The 14,794-nt window shown below is 39.0% G+C and overlaps 2 protein-coding genes across 6 annotated transcripts in view; one reads left to right on the top strand and one right to left on the bottom strand.

Moving 5' to 3' along the window:
• On the bottom strand, nucleotides 1-7,456 carry LOC117560956 (SPARC). The gene is made up of 9 exons (XM_034238112.1): nucleotides 7,352-7,456; nucleotides 6,781-6,886; nucleotides 5,846-5,918; nucleotides 5,195-5,306; nucleotides 4,820-4,938; nucleotides 4,575-4,729; nucleotides 2,687-2,799; nucleotides 764-858; nucleotides 1-222 (listed from the first exon to the last, which is right to left on the bottom strand). The coding sequence occupies exons 2-9, from the start codon at nucleotides 6,841-6,843 to the stop codon at nucleotides 167-169; spliced, it is 786 nt and encodes a 261-aa protein (XP_034094003.1). The 5' UTR covers nucleotides 6,844-6,886; nucleotides 7,352-7,456; the 3' UTR covers nucleotides 1-166.
• Nucleotides 7,457-9,247: 1,791 nt separating this feature from the next.
• Nucleotides 9,248-14,794, top strand: part of ccser2a (coiled-coil serine-rich protein 2a) — a 55,406-nt gene continuing 49,859 nt past the window's right edge. For 4 of the 5 annotated variants that reach the window (XM_034237880.1, XM_034237881.1, XM_034237884.1 and 1 more), the window contains exon 1: nucleotides 9,248-9,765. The gene's annotated coding sequence lies outside the window, so the exon portion shown is untranslated. Of the gene's footprint in view, nucleotides 9,766-10,975; nucleotides 11,018-14,794 lie in introns of those variants that run through there. The other variant, XM_034237882.1, reaches the window with a different exon arrangement.

Here is a 14,794-nt window from a genome sequence, read left to right as displayed (position 1 = left end):
GTTGTAAATCTCTGCGTTATGAGCTGCAGTACTGGTGGAGAGCAGATGCGTGAGCAGTGTGTAGAGATGCCATCCTGTAGCTTTTAGATAACTGTGGTGATATATTCTTCTGCAAGTTCTTCAAAGTAAAATAAATGCAAGAAGGACTTCATGGCCATTTTAAATGTCAAAGATGGTTCTCTTTGATTGTAGGACACAGCTTGCGGGAGCCCATTCTCATCGCTGTAGATAAAACAAACAAAAAAAGCAACAATATATTATTTTGGTTTGAAACAACCAGTGAAATAACTGACACAAATTAAATATTTTTAATTGGTTTTAATGACTAGGAAAAAGCACGTTTTAAACAAGATATTTGAATGTATGTGTGTGAAATTCAAGTATTCCAAAGTTTTGATGAGGTCAACAAAGGTCAGATGTCTTCACTGAAAGTTTTTTGACGACTGTTTTTTAATTGGCTTCTCGGGAGTGTACCAATTTTATGGATGTGCAAAACTAAATTGCTGCCCTAATGAATGAGCATAATCATTATTCAGGAAATTGTTTTCCTTAGGAGAAGGTTCATGATTTATACCGTAATTTGGAGTGAAACTTGAGGCAAAATGTATGGAGGAACATGAATCATTAAGTATCCCATTAAGCTGGTCGAGATGGCTTTGCTCTTCTTCAGCAGAAAAAAATGACATAGAAACCGTACAGTTAAAAAGGGGCTTAAAGTAAGCTTTAACCTTCAGCAATATCTGTCACCAGGAGGAATACTCACACATGAAATGGTAGAACCAGGCCTCAGTGTGATCCACCAGACAGGTTGTCCACTCTTGCAGGGTCACCTTCCTGTTCCTGTCACTGTCACATGACCTGCGAACACAGCACATTATAAAACATAGTGACCTCATAACTTGACATGCATTTACCCATGCCCTTATGAACCCATGCAATTGTTACATGCACACACTACAACATGACAGATTGATACACGTAGTATAAATGTATGGAAAATGCATTGGGGCTCAACATCAGCCATTGTCTTTCACCCCGCAGCTTTATCTCTGAAGGGTACTCCTTCCATTTGTGTTAATCCATGGGCAGCGGGAGACACAGTGGGTAATAAACATTATCATTGCTTGGAATGGCTTGACATTGACACAGCCAGCCCTACACCCACAAAACCTGTCACTGCAGACTGGCAGAGAAAAGGGGGGTTGGGTGGGAGTATGGATGGTACAGAAAGAAGGAGAGATGGAAGGATGCGAGAATTAGTGAAAATGAAGTAGGAGAGGCAGAAGAGTCTATTTGAGGATGAAAGTCGGAAGCACAGAAGAGGGAAATAAGTGCTTCAACGTGGAGGAGGAGTTGGATGATGGAGAGATGGTGTGGTCATGAGATCGGAGGGGAGGAGGACACAGGAAGCGGCTGTTGGCATTGAGGATGAATGGATAGATGGCGTGCAGAGAGAACAGCATGGTGGGAGGTACAGTTTGGTCACAGAGCGGGGGCGAAATGCATCGCCGTGTCACATTTTTAACCCTTGGCGTTTCAGTAATTAGCTAGAGAGCAACATATTGCAAGAGACAGAAGGTCCACATTACGAACCTGTGTGAGACATGAGGTGATGGTCATCAACACTGCCCTTATGTTATTGACTGCCCAGTAACCTTATGGGAAGTGGGATTTTGCCTTCTATTCAAATAAGCTGTGTATTCATATATATAATAATAATAATAATAATACATTGCATTTCAAAGCGCTTTTCCAGGTGCTCAAAGACGCTTTACAGTGGTGATAAAACATGATAAAATAGAATTTAAAAGTTATTAAAACAGCAATACAGCATAATTCACAGATTAAAAGCCAGTCTGAAGAGGTGTGTTTTGGTCAGTGTTTTGAAAGTGGGGGGGTCAGTGCAGTCTCTGATGTGTTGTGGGAGGGAGTTCCAGAGGGTGGGGGCAGCGATGGAGAAGGCTCTATCCCCCCAGGTTCGGAGCTTGGTTTTCTTGGGGATAGAGAGGAGGTTCGCTTCTGATGAGCGAAGGCTGCGGGAAGGGGTGTAGTGGTGGATCAGGTCGGAGAGGTAGGGGGGGAGCCTGGTTATTGAGAGCTTTGTGTGTTAGCAGAAGGATTTTGAAGTGTATTCGTATATATATATATTATATACATCTTCTTTTTTTTTACGCTGCTTGCACTAATGTACATTCTCAAAGATATTGAAGTGACTGTTATTTTGTATATATTGATTGTTGTGCTTTTTTATTGTGTGCATATGTATAAATGTGTCTTTTGATTGTGTATATATAGGTACGTCTATACATATTTTTATACATATTTTTATATATATATATTACTTTTTGTATTCGGGATTGTGGGAAACGGTATTTCGATCTCTCTGTCTGTACACACAAACTGAAAGATTGGCAATAAAGTTGACTTTGACTATCTATCTATATATATATATATATTCCTCCCATACTTCTGGCCTCAAGAAAGTACATTCAAATCTAAGAATGTAACATTTGAAATGTGAATACTTTGATGGTACATTCTTCGGAATTTTCAGGGGAAAAAACCATGCCAATATGAAATTCAAACATGTGGCAGATAGAACAATCATGATATCATTTCTCCTGTTGTCCAACAGCAAATCCTTTGGGGCAGCGCTGTATCGTTAGCAGCTAAATGTGGTACTGACTGAAAGAATGGTATAGCACAATGCTCCAGTGGCATCCTCTTGTATCGCAGCTTCCTCAGGTCCCTGTGGCTCAACTTGCCATCGTTGTTCTTATCCAGCATGGTAAATCTTTGCTAAACAGAGAGCAGAAGAAGGATTGAAATAAAAGAAGCATCAGGTTCAACTTATCATTTGCACTGGTTATTTAACATGCATGACAAACAATGAAATAAATATGCATTGTTGTCGTGAATGCAACATAAGTTCCAGGGGTAGCAATGTCAGTCTGCAGCTATTGGATGGATTGGCATGACATTTATTACAAACATTAAGGTCTTCAGAGGATGAATTAGTGATCACCTGACTTTTCATATTATGCCATCATCAGGTCAAAGTGTTATGACCAAATTCCAGCAAAACTCGTGACAATCAGCATCAGTTGTAGCCGGCTGGGGCTAATTGCTAATAAGCACTTAAGCTTAGATGGTAAACATGATAAATAGCCTATAAGCTAAACACATGGGTAAGCATCATCTTGTAAGCATGCAGCTAATGTTAGCAATTACATGTAGTTCAAAACATCACTTTGCTTAAGTAAAGCTGAGACGAGCATAGCTGCTGTTTTCATGGCGTAATTTGTCCTTGCCTGATTTAACATTGTTGAAAGACAAAATTCTTGATTTGGTCGTGGAGATGAATAAATTGCCAGAAAAAATGGTTTCATGCCCATAATCAGACATGGGTTTTCACACCTTCAAAATAAAGCACGAGTTTTATTTTTATTTACTTGGGGCCAGGAGGTCAATATAGCTGGCGTGGGATATTAAGTTATCCCTCCATTCAACATCTTATTGAATAATTTAGTGATTATTGACCAAATCCTATTCATACATGGTGTTCTTGAGAGTCTCATTCTGTGGACGACTACACCACAAGCAACACAAGAACTTGCCACGTACACCAGGTTGTTAGCATCGATTTCCCGCTGGACAATGCATGAAAAGCAGTTTGTATATTAGCACAATGAGGGTGTCTGGTGTAAAAAAAAACGTTATGTTCAGTGTTAAGTTACACCGGGCGTGAAAATGATCCCTTGGCATATTCTTCTTCCGGCTGTACTTCCTTTAGCATTACATTTTGTTGTGGATATTGATTTAATTTGCATCATCATTAGATGAGATAATAATAGGTCATAAATCATTTTTATTACTAAACAATTATCTTCATCCCTTGGGTGGAGACTTTTGGTGTTTGGCATTCTGCTCGCTTACATTAAGAAGGCAATAGAAAACTAGCACTTAACACCGGTAATATTATAGGACACACACATTTAGTTTTGCAAACAAAAGAGAAGGTGCGTTATCTGTTGATGTTGATATGAATATTGATCTACTTGTGTATGTATTGTTAACAACATAGCTACCACTAGCTGGCTGTCTTGAGAAGAAGGAAACAAATGTAAGAATTGCAAAAAACTGGAAACCCATGTGATGTTAGTTTAACCATTTTTTATGTTGAGAAGTCACATTTATTTAAAAAAGCTTCCATATCATGTGACACAATGACCCAAAATCAATTAGTCAGCATTGAATTACTACACTGGAAAAATGAGACACACCTCTTTTTATTAGATATGGAGTCACCTGGTCACATGACAGCGAAGGTATTGAAAATAAATGGTTGAATTTTAAATCAAGACCTTTTAATACTTTAATATTTTTCAGAAAAAATGTCATATTAAGAGAAGAAGAACTAGAATTAATGAAAAGGAAGTGTGTGGTATGTGGCCAGTATGGTAATAATTCCTTGTACGGGTCCCTGGGTCATATGACATGAAAGCTATTAAAACAATTCCCCAAAAGATGGTCATTGTAGTGTATTGCCACTTGAAGCATGAACTCTCAGCTACCTGTGCTAGTAGTGTCCTCTGGGTGTGGCTCAGGCAGCTCTGGGACGGGACAGCGGGGTCGTAGGACTGCCCCATACGACTCAGGAGCAGAAACCAGTCCAGGAGACGATATGGAAACTGGCCTAACTCCTCCTCAGTGCATTTAGCCCTGGAGACTGATCAAGACAGATAACAGAGCTCCTTTGGCATGTTGCAGTACACAGTGGAAATTGTGTGTAATATTTAATGCTGTGTGTGTTTATTACCCAGACAGGGTCCTGTGTGAGCCAGTGCTGTGCGGCGCCTCTTTCTGCAGGCTTCTTTATGCAGCAAACACTCATTCCCATAGGTCTTTCCCAGCACACTGCACACTGGTGCCCTCTGCCTGATCACATGAGCCAGTGCCCCAATGCAAAACTTTATGTAAGGTGCACAGCCAGATAAAATAAACTGCTGGAATTGTATCCCTACATTTTACTGATTTGATATGATTATAATTAACAATATCCTACACAGTTAATAAGCAATTTTGCATGGATGATTCTTTTCACTACATTTGCTGGTCAAATACAGACAATTGTCAAAATACTTGCAAAATAAGTAGACGTTTACTTGGTTTAAATGCCACGAAGTGTTTTTACCGTGGACAGGACTGAGGACAGACACACTTGGGGACACGAACTCCATTTTCCTGAACTACCTGGCACCAAGATCCCGCTGGACTGTGGCATTTCAACAGCTCACAAAGCTTTTCTGAAACAGGAAGATACATTTCTTCATAACACTGTTTTCTGTTTCCTAGTTTTACATTTGTGTTTTCTCTGCCTGATTACAGGCCAGTGTTGATAACCACTTATTCATCATGTAGCTCCTTTTGGATAAAAGCATCATATAAAATGTCTAGCAAGCATCTATTTAAAATGGTGACATTTCACAAGAGTGGTGGATAAAAAAAGCAAAGTTAGTTAAAAGAAGAAAAGTAAAGCAAATTAAAATGACAGGAAAATGAATGATGGGACAACCACCTTGTTTTCAATCATTATACAATACATTCTTAGCCTTAAATGCAAAATGTTACCCAAAATGTTTTCAAATTGAATGACAACGCAACAATGATCGATGCATTTAGTATGAATTTTTACTTCAAGCCAACATTATGGTCTCCTTAACCCCAAACTGTGATGAGCCAGGCATTGTTGCCTTTCATGTCCTATTAAATAAAAAATACCTTACTGTGTCTATACTATTTATCTTACTGGCATAAAGCCACATTCCTCGACTGTAAGTCTTACCTGGCTCCACTCTGCCAATATACGGTCTCAGGCTCTCCTCGGCTTGTCTCTGTTTGCGCTGGGCTCTGCCTCCCTGACACACACACACACACACCACACACACACACACACACACACACACACACACACACACACACAACACACACACACACACACACACACACACACACACACACACACACACCACACACACACACACACACACACTCACACACACACACACACACACACACACACACACACACCACACACACACACACGATTATTCCCTATCGTGTTCCGAGCAGAGCTGAATGGATGAAAGGATCATATGCTTTTCTTTTCATCACATTCTACAGGCATGCACTAAACTCAGGTATTCACTTGTCAGTCATTGAAGACCTATTGTCTTAAAATGTGGATCATGAGCCTAAAGTAATTTGTCCCCACTATTTAATCGTCTATGTTTTCATCTGTGCTAAAAATCACAGTTGCTGGATTCATCTCAAATATAAGAAAATCTGTCAGAGTTATGTAAAAGATAGTTAAATAAAACTGTTAAATTAAACCAAGATGAAATTGGTATGCGTTTTATCACATCCATCTCCTTCCATACGACCTTATTCCAAATTTATATTTCCAGGAACTTTGTAGTCAGAGCCAGGTCCACATCTGCCGCTAAAGTTCTCCCAGATGGGAAACAGGTGCAATGCTGACCAGAAATGGACTGGGTCAATGCGTTTATGAGCTACTGTGTAAACACCTATTATAAAGCAATCATGATGACTGGAAAAGAACAAATGAAGAAACACAAACACACCCATGAGATACTTTACCATATTTGTAGCCCTATATTCATGAAAAAATTTGAGGGTATTCTTTGTGCCAAACTAGGTGGTAGTTTTTAATACAATTTAAGAACATTTAGACATTACCCAAGACAAATGCAGACTCACCGTGGTTGTACAAGTGTGTAGACTCAGGAAAAGAAACAAAAGAAAGGGCAAGCTCAGGTTCATGGCTGTAACATCAAATCGGCTGCAAGAAGAGATTAAAATGTTCCTGCAGAAGGAAAATATTGGATTTATTCAAACAGATCGTGCAAACATGGCTGTGGTTGCAATGTATGTACAATGTGTGAGATTGAATAACATATTTGTTTCATTTTCCGGCAACAACCCCACTCTAATTTTACATTTATCGATATCAATTACACTTGAGTTAATGCTGATGAATAAATATTGCTCAAGGACTATCAATTTACCAAGATAATGTACCATTAATAGATACGTTTATGTCTGTGGTGTCATTTACATGACTATTATTCTATTTCCAGTCATTCGGATAATAGAGCGGGAAACAATGCAGCTCATTGAGTCCCAAGAAAAACAATAATTTTCCATCTCAGAGGAAACAGAGGGTTGGATTACACTGAGAGGACATTCAGGATTTCAGCAGAGGAAGTTATTATAGTCTATCAAGTCATTCTCTATCCCCCTGCCTGCTTGAATAAAAAACCCCTCTTACCTGGGCCTCTGTCACTCCTTTTTTGTTATTCCCTGTTGGTGTTCTCCTTCTTTCCCTTGTTGCATGATATACCTTAGTCTCTCCGTCTCACCGTCTTCTGGGCAGCCTTCCTCAGCAGTCTTACTTTTTACTTTCATTTGATCCATCTATTTTTACATCCTTGCCTTATCTAACCCCTCCTCTCTGCATCTCCCTGTCTGTCTGACTTTCTTCCCTTCACATTATCTCCTTGTTGCAGCTACTGCACAGGTATGTGAACTCACTTGAAGAGATTGTGCTGTTGGTGCTGAGATATGGAAATAAGAACAGGAGTTTTTTTGTGGTGTGGTTTTCATCGAAGTTGGCACTTGAAGAAGAAAAGATGAACAAGCCAGAGTAATTATATGGTTACATTTCTTCTTATCTCGCTGTCTTTCTCAAATGAATAGTCACTTTGTATTTCAGACACACACAAGCACTTACCCAAAGGTAGAAACGAATGAATGTGATTAAATGAACTGTCAGGGGCAATACAAGGTAAAAGGCTGCTCTCTGGTGGTTATAATGATGAATAACAGTTTCACTGACATGGGAAACATTTTGTGGGTCGACTGCAGCTAAAATCACAACATCTTATCTGTCTTTGGATATGTTCTCCTTGAAGGAAGACCATCATTTAGTCAACACTTATTTGGATTAATTTACCTCTTTAAATAATGAAGGGAACCATTCTTCAAACGTTTTCCCTGTTCCTCACTTGAATATTAAATTGAGAAGAAAACACAAAGCAAAAAACATGAATTAGTAAAACAGAAAAAACAAATTAAACAAACATCATTAAAAAGTTAGTAGCTGTTGGTAAAGCAGTATTTTTGTGAGTGTTCTGTTTGTTGTGATTTAGTGCATCTTAGTTAAGGGGGTCAACAGGGGCTCAAAGCTCATGAAGGGGGCCTTGTGCGGTGATCCATTGCCACATGTATTCAGATTATACAGGAATGTTAGATCATATGACACTCAAATTACACCAATACCACGATGCATTTGGTCGTTTACCATGCATTTGGGCAATCATATCTATAATATTCTAATATATGCTAAAAATGAAGCTTTGTATACATCTTAAACAACCAATGTTGTGACACTCACTAATGTTTTTATAATAAAAAACTCTTAAGAATGCATTATTATGTCTTTTCTAGCAGATTTGTGTTAGTTTAACTCTCTTTGAATCTCATATTTATTTTAATTACTAGTATATTTGGATGCTAATTTTATACTGAATTTAAATTCTCCTCTGTGGTCCTGCATTTTCTTCTTATTAGTAAAAGATCTCAGTATACAACTGCAACTGTACAATATGTAATTGGAAGGAACATTAGGTGTACGGAAACGAAAATGAATGAATGAATGCCCCTCAAATGTTTTTTTCCAGCCCCCCAAATCTTCACCAATTAATAACGATGCAACATATAAATACACATAAATCAATTAAATAAAAATGAATGAGAATAATACTAAGTATAGGACAAAAACAAATACTTAAGTCATTTCTTAATGATACTTTGTGTGTGCGCAGTTGTGTTGTGTTGTGTGTACGCGCCTACGTCATTGTATACATTAGGGTTTACGTCTCATTATAAACCGACGTCATGTCATCGGTAGCGGGAAGCCTGTAGTTTACAAGCTATGCTGTTTACGGTGAACGCAGCCATTTGACACTTTTAGACACCCAAAACAAACAAACAACAACAACAATTTATTAAACTAACGGTTAACATGCAGGAACATCGAAAACAATGTCCAAATGTAAGCAAATGAGCACTTTGAGGCTAGCCTGCGATGTCACCCTTTGAGACCCAGGTGACATTAACGCTCCGCCCAGCTGGGAGCGAGAGGACGGTGTCAGTCAGAAAGATAAACTGCTCTGGGAAGTCAGTTAGCACCGTGAGGTAGTCTGCTGTGGTTAGTTTATTCTCATACTTAGGAGCTGTTTTCTATGAGGATTTTACAGCCCGGATTAATGTTGACGTCCTCCCGTCTTTTTCAGTCGGTAACGCTCGGTGTCATTAGTTTATCCGTGTTGTCATCGTGACAGTTAAACTAGCGGCTAAAAGATAGAGTAGCTTCAGGCTATTTTAACCTTAAAGTGGAATTACTTCATGGAAATATGAGGATTCACATTTGTTTATTATCCACTAAGCTAAATGTACAGGACTCGAAAACAGACTTGACATGTCAAGAAGCTTTTCATTGAACTTGTGTAGTGGCTATGGGCTAGCCATCACATAAATGAATCCTAACTGTTTTAAACGGAAAGTGAAAGACTAACGGCCTCTGCTTTACTTTACAACATGTTATTTACAAGCTAAGACGAACAAGATGGAGTGTTTGCTGACCCGTAATTGAGGTTGTAAACATGAGTTTCACAGCATAAGGTAAGTTGCTTTTCGGTTACATAAGTGGTGTTATGATTGTGAAATGAATGATGGGAAAACAGTTAACCTAATCGAGTTGGCAATATTTGCTGCCTATTCATAAATCTCCTTATTTCTCTGTTTGAGTATGGGCATACATAGTTGCTATATACATTTAAATTAACAATAACTCGTAAAAAGGCTTTGATGCAGTAGTTATTAATCCTCATGTTGATGCCCAGTGAAGCAGAATAGGCCATGTTTCTAACCTCACAACATTATGCCCTTGAAAGAGTTACTGTACCATGAATGAGGATGACCAGGCCATTTATGTAATAAGCATATAAAAAGCAACTATTATATAACAAATGATAACAGAAGTTGCACTCAGACAGTGATTTAATATTGTAGTATTTCCTCTTGACAAGTCTCTCTATATGGCTCAGTAGTTAAGTGTAACTCTATCTAGTTTGAGACACACCACTGACATGTGTATTCCTCATGCACTTGTGAGCATTTAAGGGTAACTTAAGATGACTCATGGGCCTTCATGCTCCCCTCAGACATGAGTTCAAAATGAACCAGGGTTTTCTATACCATGCAGTGCAGCCTCACTTATTCATATTTTTAAACCAGAACTGAAGTTGCTGTCGGTCAAGTCTCATAACTATGTGTGTGGACCATTTAAGGCTGTGGTCTATAACAGCCCAGACAGTGAAAAGTGCCATGGCATCAATGTGCCAGCACACATTAAGATAAGGCATGACTTATTGCCCTTAGTGTAAGTGAGATGGACACTCTTCTGGTGCTCCAGTGTTTGGGTGTGGTCACATTTACACACACTCACTCACACACGCAAATCCATGTGTGTGTTCCTCAGGCACCTGTTGGCATAGGTCCTGGAGCGCCACCTTGGCTGAGGGTGTGTTTACAACTTGATTCCCCCAACAACAGCTGAATGTCTCCACCATGTGCCTGCCTCCTTAAGACCCCCCATATTGCAGTTCAATATGTGAGGGTTTTCCCAGACTGTGTCTGCCTGTCTTAATGTATGCCCTTACCATCAGCGTCTAGCTATGCATGAAGATACACATTATACACATCACCCTTAGCATAGCAGTCATTCCAAAGCTCTCTTAAGGGCAACCTTGAGGCCCATAGATAAGATGGTAAAATGTGCTTGCGTGATGCTAAAAGCGACTACTTGCAGCAAGGAGAAGTGTTGAGTCATTATGCCAGGAAACACAGCCTGAGAGAGTCCGCTAAGAGCTTGGTGAGTGCTAAACAGCCCTTGAAAGCATCAGATAATGCACCCTTTCCACTGTAATTGTTGTATCTTATTTATTCTGACAAAACTGACATGGCATCTCTTAGCTCCTATTTTTTCGGACTCTTTGCACACGCTCTCCCCTATTTTCTATCGCTCAAAATCTAATCTAATGGCTAATAATTGAAGAGGTCCAGGGATTATTTTGTCACTTAGAATAATGAACTGTGTTTATAGTTGTTTGTGTTTGCATGTCTGTGTTGTGTTGTTATACTATAGCCACTTGATTTGACTTTGACTTTTCTCTGATCCTCCTTGCTCTCTTCTCTCTCTGTATGTGGTCTATCATTAGAGCTATACTTAGCCACGCTTATCAGTTACCTCGGTACGACCACAGATGTTTAAGTGCTTTGAATAGCTCGGTGTGTTGCAGAGTGTAGAAACAGAATGTCAGATGCATTGCCATGTCGAAAATGAACAGGAGCTTTGAGCAAAATGCTCTTTAAAGATCAGGAAATACCCTTGTAGTACTCTTTGCATGTCACCGTATTTAGAGTTCACTTTACAATGTCCATGTGTTAAGTGATCCACCCTTAAGTGAAGTACTTTCAAAGATAGCCATTAAGAACGCTGACCTAAACGTACAACAACAATTTGCGCTGTGCAAGTTGCGCAATTCACATTTTCTATGATATCAAATGATAGGTTGTATACAATGGTTTCTGTACAGAAAGCAGCACTGTTATATTGGATGGGTTGTTTTTCATTGTGTACAAATAATCCCTCTATTCTTTTGCTCCTGTGTTTGCACAGGTGTCATTATGAACACAATGGTAGCAGCAGATGTGTGTTATTATTGGCTTGATGATGACATTTGTTGTCTAGGCTCAAATGCAATGCAATGTAATGAGCTGCTGCTGAAATACCAGAAATCTCGAACCAACAACATCAAAAGTGAATACTTTTTATTAAAATGAATGTCTATAATCTCAATCTCTTATAAACCTATGGTACACTTACACAGGTGTTTTCACTTTACCTGATTAGACCGATGTCCCAGCTGTGTGTGGGCGTGTACACACACTGTGCATGATTGACATTGCGCATAACGTCTCCGTCCAATATCAGCCTTAAGAGAGGCCTAATGAACCTTCAGTCAAAACCTGTGTGGATGTGCAGGACTTTGACTGTTAGTATAAATGTATGACGCAAAATGATAAATTGTAGTTACACTAAGCAGCTAAAACCAGCGCTCGCAAGTTCATTCAGTGTCATTATTATCGTATTAGCATTACTTCGTATTATGAATTGAATGCTGTATAAGGCACAGTATCATTGCATATTTGTTTTGTGCCTCAACACGTGCCTGCTATTTTTGCTCATATCAATTCATTTCACAGATAGACAAAGTATGTTTGGCGTGCTTCATCCAGCTTTTCCATTAGCTTCTAGTAATGTGACCAATTTGAGCTTGCATTACACATAGTCGCATGATCCCTCTCCTTAAAACCTTTATATCGCATTCAATAATCCTTCAAGGCTTTGAATCATGTGGTATTATAGAATCTTTGTGTCCTTTGGATCAGGCGTTGTACAACCAATGTGCTGGAGTTTGTGAGCTGTGTTTTGAGGTTAAACGTTTGCTTTCAGCTTATCTACAAGAACACTGCTGAGTCACTCTCAATCACAGTATATGACTTGCTGCAATCTGCGACCATCTGTTCAACATACACGTTTCTTCTTAGACACTATTGTTTGTTTTCATGTTCATACTACTGTACCTGTTTCATTTGGCATATTGCCCTTTGTTCACTCAGTAATACTATATCATTCTAACTCTTAAACCGCCATTGCACCTTAATTAACATTCATTTTGTCGTGAGTTTAAGCTCGGAATATATCGTTTCAGCTGTTGTGAGACTGTAGGGACATTTTGCCCATTACTCATGTCCTGTTCAAATGCAGAGATAACGTCTCAAATGTCTATGGGATTACCTGCCCAGTCATTATGTTGATATTCAAATGCTTTATTTGCATGGTAGACTAATCTGCAGCCCTCAACATCACCATATAAAGAAATGATGGTGACTGTCTGTGCTCAAAGCAGTTAACACAGCAGAGGTATCTCTAGCCACAACCACCTCCAATGAGTATTTAGTGAGTTTATCACAGAAAGCTCCTGAGGTGCATAGAAAGGTTACTCTTTTGTATCGGACTCTCTTTTGGACAGCTTCCCGTCTAGTTTCATCCGTTGACCTAATAGCTCTAAACCCTGTGAAAAATAGGACACAAAGGCCGGGAAAACCTCAACCGTGGTCTTATTTGATGTAAGGAGGCTTTGTTCTCCCTAGCCTCACATGTTTGCTTGTTACTGTACACACACGTACAGTAGGAGAATAATAGAGATTAGGGGAAGTCTTTGTTAAGAAAGACAGCCTGATAGACAGTGGAAAGAAAAGAGGGAAGTTGGGCAGAGAGGAAGCAGGAGTGTAATGTCCATTCAAAGAGCACAAATCCATCAGGCACAGGATCTATTAAAGGCTTGAGGGCCTTAACCTGTTAAGCCCTGAGCCTGTTTTTCAGGTTTCAGGCTCGAAAATGATATGCCCAGAACAAATGACTATAGCTTCACTTCTAAAAGGGGTAAATGAGTAATGTTTTTTCTCAAAGCATTGATACACCTGTGAGTCGGATGTAGAAAAGTCAGAATCAATATAGATGTTTTTATTTTAAAGTAAATTCAGATTGAACATAGTAAAAAAAAGTGTAAATGATAGTTTCCGTCCAAAGAAAAACCATTACTTATAGTGAAAACCACCTTTGAATGATGGGATAGTAGACTAAACGCTTTAGGAATGGCCCCGTAAAGTGAAGTTGTGTGTTGTCTTTTCTGTTTTTCTCTGCCGTGATGATACTTATACCATTGGAATCTGTGGAATCTCAGCTTTCATATGATATCTAGTTTGTTCGCATGAAGTATAAAATATTGCTACGGTGAGTTATGTGCTAAGTGCGTTAGCACCATTTCGCTTAGTGCTGATTCAGAGGCTTAGCGTTAGACTTGTGTTTTGTTTAGGTACAAATTGTTCATATCGTCAGTTAGCTGAATTTCTTCCCGTTAAGTGGGTATGACACATTAATAGGTTGTTAAATGTTAAGAAGCCCTGAGACACAGTTTCGTGAATATTGTTGTGTTTGCCCCTGCCGGCGGGGGCAATCGGGTTTAACAGGTTCACTTAAGATCTATTCTCTGAAAGCTAAATCTCTCACTGCTCATGACAGGCTTATGTTTTGCATTGTAGCTTTTGCCGATAAGGAATGAGTCAGAGTTGGCAAAGGTTACATCTAATGACCAATAAACAGCACATTGTTCAGATAAGCTGGGGATGTTTCAGCTGAACTCACATGTCAGCATAAAGAAAAGTGGTTGATACAGTAGAGAAAGGGATGTCATTGTAATGGTATCATAAAAGCTTGGGGGAAGGCAGGCGGTTTTCATTAATTTCACCCTGAGTCCTAGTTGCTATATACATGTTTTTATTTGTCGTTCTGTTCATGAATCATGTGAGAAAACACGCTTATGATTCATCTCACTAAAATGGCTGTTGTATCGATGCCTAATCCTCTGCATCTGCCTGTATTGTATAATATGTATATTATTATATAATAAAGGTTCATTTAGAGTTCAGGTTTTCATCAAAGCTTTACATCAGACTCAATTCATATCATGTCCGACATCACACAGAGAAAACAACTACAAGTCTATCTTGATAACGTCATAAA

Source organism: Gymnodraco acuticeps, unplaced genomic scaffold, assembly GCF_902827175.1.
Source record: "Gymnodraco acuticeps unplaced genomic scaffold, fGymAcu1.1, whole genome shotgun sequence".
Lineage (NCBI taxonomy): Eukaryota > Metazoa > Chordata > Actinopteri > Perciformes > Bathydraconidae > Gymnodraco > Gymnodraco acuticeps.
Note: the sequence above shows the minus strand (reverse complement) of the source record. Positions and strands in the feature narration are given on the sequence as shown.